Source organism: Myotis lucifugus, unplaced genomic scaffold (genome assembly GCF_000147115.1).
Source record: "Myotis lucifugus unplaced genomic scaffold, Myoluc2.0 scaffold_282, whole genome shotgun sequence".
NCBI lineage: Eukaryota > Metazoa > Chordata > Mammalia > Chiroptera > Vespertilionidae > Myotis > Myotis lucifugus.
Genome location: NW_005871330.1, coordinates 100,313 through 108,112, shown reverse-complemented (window position 1 = coordinate 108,112; position 7,800 = coordinate 100,313). Strand labels below are relative to the sequence as shown.

At 54.3% G+C, this 7,800-nt stretch overlaps 1 protein-coding gene across 1 annotated transcript; it reads left to right on the top strand.

Annotated features, from left to right (window-relative positions):
- The first annotated feature begins 200 nt into the window (after positions 1-200).
- Positions 201-5,454, top strand: RCVRN (recoverin). Its single transcript, XM_006099723.3, has 3 exons — positions 201-581; positions 3,530-3,641; positions 5,333-5,454. The coding sequence occupies exons 1-3, from the start codon at positions 201-203 to the stop codon at positions 5,452-5,454; spliced, it is 615 nt and encodes a 204-aa protein (XP_006099785.1).
- Positions 5,455-7,800: the final 2,346 nt, after the last annotated feature.

The following is a 7,800-nucleotide window of genomic DNA, read 5'->3' as shown; positions in this document are numbered from 1 at the left end:
TTTAATCTCAGGGGGGTTCTGGGAGCTCGCCTGCCTCCCCTCCCAGGTCTGGGCCCCTCCTCCCTCCAAGTACTGGGGTGAACCTGCGGCAAATCCTCCTAATCCGCCGGCCTCTCCGTGGGTCTGTGTCCAGCGGCAGCCTGAGACCTCGCCGCTCCCACCCACCCACCCACGCAGCAGCGCGGGCCCAGCCGCCGCCCATGGGGAACAGCAGGAGCGGGGCCCTGTCCCAGGAGATCCTGGAGGAGCTGCAGCTGAGCACCAAGTTCACGCAAGAGGAGCTGTGCGCCTGGTACCAGTCCTTCCTCAAGGAGTGCCCGGGCGGCCGCATCACGCGGCAGCAGTTCCAGGGCATCTACGCCAAGTTCTTCCCCGACGCCGACCCCAAGGCCTACGCCGAGCACGTGTTCCGCAGCTTCGACGCCAACAGCGACGGCACCCTGGACTTCAAGGAGTACGTGGTCGCCCTGCACATGACCACGGCCGGCCGGCCCAGCCAGAAGCTCGAGTGGGCCTTCTCGCTCTACGACGTGGACGGCAACGGGGCCATCAGCAAGAGCGAAGTGCTGGAGATCGTCATGGTCAGTCTCCACCCCCCCACCCCTTGCAGGGCTGGGGTCACCCAGGTCAGGGCACAGCTGGGAGAGCGGCTGGAGGGGGCGTGGGGGCCCAGGCTTTGTGACCCAATGGCGCTGAGAGCGTGGTGAGGGGTCTCTCATATACTGAGATTAACAGAAAGCTGGGCGTTTCCCCATAGCTTCGTTTTCCTCCTAAAAAAGAATCTGGGTATTTCCTATGATTTCCTTTTTTTTTTTTTTCCTTCCATCCTTCCTTCTTTCCTTCCTTCTTCCTTCCTTCCTCCCTCCTTCCTTCTTTCCTCTGTTCATTAAAATATCCTTCAACACCTTCAGCTGTGCATGGTCAGATTCCCTGACATGTTTCAGATGCACAATAGGAGGAGGTGGGGAGGGAGCGAGACCTGGGTTCCAGTTCTGCTTGTCTTCATGGCCCTTCACCGGAGCCTCGGTTCTCTCATCCCCGTGCTCTGGACCAACCTGGGGATGCTCAGGCCCCTGGGAGGCCAGTGCCTGTCACACCCATTCTCCACCCCTGTCCCAACCAGCCTGGGAGCACATCGCTTGTGAAGATTTTAGGCGTCTTGAAAATAGTCTTATTTAATGTAAAAGTAATTCGTGAAATTTAGAAACATATGCAAAAGAAAAGTTAAAATTACCTTTAATTTCATCATCCAGAGAAAACGGCCAACGTATCAGTATATACATTCCCAGTCTTTTAGCTTTATATTTTAAACTAAGTTTAGAGCTATGAAATATTCATATAGGATTTTTATACTTTTTTCAGTTACTATTTTATGATGAATGTTTTTCATATCAGTATACATTCTTCCACGCCATATTTAATAGCTGCTTAGAATTTCATCTATGGAAATGTCATAAAATTATTTAACCATTCCTAAATTTGGGACAGTTAGGATGTTTCTATTTTCCCTATTATATTATTTATATTTACCTTCATTTAGTATCTTTTTACCTGATCTTTTTTATCCCTCTACCTCATGCCACTTGCTGTGTTTTTCTAATGACATTCCCGTTAAGAGGGAGACTGTTTTCATGGTTTATATACTTTTGATGCATTTGTAACCCTGCTTTCATTCGCACGGCTCTTCCTCCCTCATTAGGTGACACCATGAGTTCAATAGCTGAGCATGCAGACTCTGCTCAGGCCTCCGGTCAAGGGCAGGCATGTGTGGGAACCTCACTGGGCAGGGCCTTCGGATCAAACTTCTCTGAATTGGCAGGTGGCATGGGATGGAGACCACATCCTCAGAACCACCTAAAGGACGCCAGGCCCAGCAGAGGCCTATAAGTTGGTGCTTCTTGAGAAAAAGGAGGAGGAATGGGGGAGGGCGGGAGGAAGGGAGGAAAGGGAGAAAGGGTGGGGAGGGGAATCCATGGCTGAGGCTGTGCAAGGCTCTGGCACTCACCAGATCACTGGGTCACTAGCCTTGAAGCCAGAAATTACAGATTCTTGTCCCAGCTATGCCACCAACTAGCTTCATGGCCTTGGAAAACCATATAACCTCCCAGGGCCCAGGGTGAGCATCTGATGGTTCTTTCACTGAGGCCTTGACTGTAGATAGTCTGTCCTTGGATTTGGAAGCAGGATGGGGCAGGCAGCCAGTTACTCCCAGCGTTTAGCCACCAAGCCTGCACGTGGTTCCCATGGCTCAGGATAGAGAGAGGAGTCAACAGAATTACCTCCACTCTGGCTGCTGGGCGCCTGGCCAGCTGAGGCTGCTTCCCCTGCTGCTGGCTTGGTTCCTTGCTCCTTGCTGTATGGTGGGGGGGGTGGTGCTATAAGGGCACTTCTCAGCGTGTTCACCTCCCCTTCAGGCTAATTTATAGGCATTAATGCCCCTGCCTGGCTGTGCTTCCGGGTCTCCAAGGTGCCCTTGCTACTGCCACCCAACATGTTGCCTGCACCCGAGCCTGCCCCCAGGCTGAGGGCACAGGCTGGCACAGGCTCGGGGCCATGACCTCGAGTGTCCTGTCTGGGCCTGGCCAGCCCTGGAGTTACTGAGCTGATGGAATCCTAGTGACCTAGGGCTGGATGGGCCCCTCGAGACCACCTGTCCCTCTCCCTGACCACAGGAGCAGAGGCACTTCCTGCTTTGCCCCCATCACACATGCGCACATCCGGCTCCTTTGTTAGTGAGTGTGGAGGGAGGTGTGAAGGCTCCTAGAGTCTAAAGCTCAACCTTCCTCTGGGTCCCTTCCTGCGCTAAAGGGTAATAAGGGGCTTCCTGAACCCTGGGGTGGCCTTTGGGAAGCCTGTTGAGGCCTCCCCTCTCCCTCCCCAGACATTGGAATGCTCTCCAAGGCATCAGCTGGCAAGTGGCACAATGCAAACTAAACCCAAAGCGCCTGGGCTAGAAGCTCTACTCATCTGCTTCCAGCTGCATGACACTCAGCAAGTTAATTGGCTCGGTTTCTTCATCTGTAAATGGGGTCCATAAGTGCACACCTCACAAGGCTGGGAAGGTTGCATGTAAAATGCTCAGGAAAGTGGCACATGTTAGGCGCTCAGCAAATGTTAGCCCATGTTAGGCCACCCGGCTGGGCAACCAGGTACCACATGGACCTGGGAGAAGCTGTTAGATTTTCTAAAACTTCTAGGCAGTAGGTTCAAGGGAGTGGTTCCCAAACTGCAGCCTCGGGCTGCCATGGGATGACACCAGGAAGCTTTTTCCTTTTTTTTTTTTTTAAATAAAATGAAAGCCATATGTCTGCATGGTCAGGAAATGCAAACAGTACAGAAAGGGACAAATAAGAAGCGAAAGCCTTCCTCACCCCTCCCCCAGGCTCCCCATCCAGCTGAAGGTCTCAGAAACACAGGTGCCCACCCAGGAGCTCTGATTGACAGGCCGGCCGGGCCTGGGACCTGTGCTCTAACCCAAGGCTGCAGCCTTGGCTGCTCCTTCTGACCAGTTCCTTTTGCTTCCGTGCAGGCGATATTCAAGATGATCAATCCCGAGGACGCCAAGCACCTGCCAGATGACGAGAACACCCCTGAGAAGCGAGCCGACAAGATCTGGGGCTTCTTTGGAAAGAAAGATGACGGTGAATGCCTTCTCCCGCATGGCCTTTGCTTTACAGTCCGGCTGTTTCCTGCTGATCCCACCAACATGTAGCCTTCCCAGCGCCAGTGCCCGGGGGATGGGGACACCTCGCCCCGCCATGCACTGCAGGGCTGGCTGGGGCCTTGGGGAGTGGACAGAGGCCACAGGTGCAGCCCTGCTCCCTGTGGAGCTGCCACTGTGTTGGGAATGGCGCCCCGTCCCTGGCTTATACGGCCCCTGGCTGCCTGATGGGGAGAAGGAAGGCTCCGAGGGGTGGGGGGGCTTCTGAAGAAAACAGCTTTGGTTAAAACAGCCACATTGAAGCAATAGGAAGAAGTAAAGGCAACAGCACCTTAGACGTTTGTACGCAGACGCCAAGTTTAGAGGAATTCCAAGCACTTTCTGTTTGAGAGGGGTGCCTGTCAGACACTGGGGTTTGCTTCGCTTGTTTTCCTAAACGCTTTCTAAGAGTTAGAGCAAACTTTAGCTGAGTCTGCGTCGGAATTAGCCTGGGGTCCCAAATAAGCAGGATCTCAGTTCTACGGTTTCCCTAAGGAAGTTAACTTGGGTCCTGGAGAAGCTGACCCAAGTGGACGTCACAGGAGGTGGCGGTGGGTGTGGGGGGCTGCCGTATTCCTCCTGCCAGGCGGTGTGTGTGTCCTTCCCCGTGCCCATATGGCTCCAGAACTCGGCTTTGATGGTGGGGGTTCCAAGCTCTTTGTGAGGCTGACAGGGCAGCTAGGACTTTACATTTCCCCACCTAGACTTGCAGGGAACCAGCCTGGGTCCTAATCCAGGATTAAGATTATGGGTGTTCAAAAGGCCTGGAACATAAGCTAATGGGCATGTAATTAGGTTCAGCCAACTACGTGCAGGCAACTCTGAGCATATGCATGATCTGAAAGAGCACCGTTTCCTTTTAGAGTTATTTCTACACGTGACTGTCTTCCCAGCAGACCAAGGGACCGGGGACTTTACCTCACTCCCTCTATCCACACCCTGCCCCCCACCCTCTGAAGTGACCTCAGCCCCAAGCACGGTGGCTCTGGCTCAGAGGAACCGCTAGTGGAGAGCATTGAACCGGACAGAACTGAACCCGGAGGCTGGGCGAGGCGCTCTTCTGGTCTCACAGGGAGATGGATGGGAGATGCAGAGATGCAGAGGGAAGAGTCGTGGAGGAGCTGTCAGCTGAGAATCAGGGGCTGCCCATGTGCTGGGGTGGCGGGTCAGAGAGACCTCTTCACAAGCCAGGCTCTCCCTGGCACACACCACCCCCCCCCGGGCCCCTCAACTTTCACTCCCTTCTCTAGAGTGGATGCTGTTCCCTCCTTCTCAACTGAAACTGTTTGCTCTGCTCCAGGCCCCAAAAGTTCTTCCAGAACGTGAGGCTCAGACCTAGAGTAAGACTCAAGATACTTAATAACCAGCAAGGCAGGGCATTGCCAATCAGAAGAGAAGCATAACTAAAGTGCACCCTGGACCCCTCAGTAGTGCCAGCCATTAACCCTCTCCTTGCTGGTTGATGGGGAGGTCCAGGTTGGGTATCTGGGGCAGGGGTGGGAGTACCCTGGAGGCGCTAAGACGCAAGGTTTTCATGATGGATACATCTGCACAGGGCATGCTGGCAGGTGTCAGCTTTGTGGCAGCTTGAAACAGCCAGTCCTGACTGTGGTATTGTTCTCCCATCCGCAGATAAACTTACAGAGGAAGAGTTCATCGAGGGGACCCTGGCCAATAAGGAAATTCTGCGACTGATCCAATTTGAGCCTCAAAAAGTGAAGGAAAGGTTAAAGGAAAAGGAAAAGAACCCCTGATGCCAACTGCTCAGCTCTCCTGCCTCCCCTTACCACTCACATAAGCACACGAATGCACACGCACATGAATGCACACGCGTGCGCGCACACACACACACCCCAGCGGCCAAGAGAGAGGCCTCCAAACCCACAGCACAGCTCCCTGCCAAACGGAAGTGTCTTTAGCATCTGCTGGTTCCTCCTTCCCTGTCTTTAGAGCCCCTCCCATGACGCCGCCTCCCCTCCCCTGCCCACCAGCCCAGGCCTCCCATGATAATCCCAGGATTAGGTCACAAGAGTCCTAAATATCACCCCTGTGTAAGCTCCTTTGTGGATTGCTGGGTAAGCAGGTTCCAATAAATGCAAGAGTTGCCGGACACACAGCCGCTGGTTGTTCTTGAACTGGAAATGGAAATGATTTATGTGGCCTCGGCCACCAAGGCAAGAATGTGTTGCCATTGCAGTGGTTACCAGGGCGCTGGGACTCCGTTGTGAAGAAGGTGGACACGGCCCTGTCTCTCAGGGCTCAGGGTGCAGAGGGGACTGCAGACCTGGAAGCAGCCATGACCAGTGGAAGGTTACCATGGAGACGTGCAAAACACTGCGAGCTATAACAGGAGGGGCTTCCTTCTCCCGGGGATCAGAGAAGGTGTTCTTGGTGGGGGAAAGGGTGGGGTGGGAAGCACTGTGTCTCAGCAGAGACTCTAACTCATGAATGAGCATTTCCTGTGGAGGCCAGGGTAGCTGAGAGCAGAGGGCGGAGGGACAGCCAATGGGGAGTTGAGGCTGAAAGGGAGGCGGGGCCAGACCATAGCAGGCCTTCCCTGCAGCCCACGGAGGCAGTGAGCTTCACTGTGGGGAGGGTGGGTACCACGGTGGGGGTTGGGATGGGAGGGTTCTCTGTTTGGAAGGGCTCCCTCTGGCAGAGTGGGACTGAATCAGCGGGGCAAGGCTGGGGGCAGCGGGCTGGAGATGACACCTTGGAGTTGCCTAGGTGACCTGGGCTGGGGAACAGCAGTGGGATGGAGAGAATGGGGTGGCTCTGGAGGTGTTTGGGAGGTGGAATCCACCTGACGGGCTGCAGGTGGTGGAGGGAGGAGCAAGGATGGCAGTCAGGTGTGTGGCTTGGGTGCTGGGTGAGTAGTGATGCCACCTGCTGTGATGGGAAGTGGATAGAGTCACTGGCCTCAGGGGATAATGACAAGTTCTGTGTTGATATGGTGGAGGTGCCTCACTGTAGAGAAAGGGAGAGGAGCCCAGATAGCAGGCAGCTTGCCCAGGGTCGGCCAGCTAATGAGCAGAGGCCAGGCCAAGGCTGCCAGCGGCCCACATTGTCTCCTCGGAGCTCCAAGGACTGGGACACCCCAGAAAGCACTCCACCAGGGGGTTCTCAGGATCGTCAGAGTCATTGTTTTGAAGGCCAATGTATTCTGCAGCTTTAAGTTCTGAGATGAGGCCAGAAAATAGACAGATGTCCCGGACACTTGACTGACCAGTGTGCAATCCCCTGAAGCAGGGGGGTCCCCGCTTGCTGGTGCTAGAGGTGATTCCTGCCCCACCCCACCCCCAGCTTTAGCCCAGCGATGGCACCGCCACCAACGCAGAGAGTGCTGCTTTTTGTGGAGGGTGAATTTGAGAGTAACCCTAACACTTCGGTTTGGAGGCAGACACCCCTGCTAGATGCTCAAGATGTTATCCCCAGGGTATCGATGGGGTCACTGAAGCCACAAATTGAGAGTAGGATTTGGCACTTAAACCAGCATCCCTTCTATTGCACTAGGCTGCCTCAATCATTTTGACCTGGAGATGATATTACTGAGAATTCTGTGATCCCACAATGTTGAAGCTGGAAGGCAGATGGGGCTGCACAGCATCTGGTCTAGCGGTTCTTGGAGGAGGACAGTTATTATTAGAATCATCTGCCAAGACACCCCTCTGGTATCAGACACAGTAGGCCACCTAGGAGCCAATGCAGGGGGAGAAGAAAGACCTTGGGTGTACCCCAGGGTGGTCTCGGGATAGAGCCAAAGGGCTCAATGCCTCACTCCAAAGCTCCTTCCCCACCCCACACACCACCCTTCATGAATGAATCTGGGTGGTTGGGATGTGAGGTTGCGGGCTTTTCACTTCTCTCTGAGGTCAGGGCATCCATGTCCCCTGAGTCTCTGATAGACACTGCCTAATGACCTTGTTGGCCTGTGGTTCAATGAGAGACATAAAGGAGCCACTGGATCTCCTACTGGCTGGTGGAGAACCCAAGAGTAGTGACCTAATTAGCACATCTTCTGTTAGCTTGGATGGCAGGGCTACTAGGGTTGCTATGGAGAAGATGCTCAGAAAACCCAGAATCGGTGACAAGTCCAACTT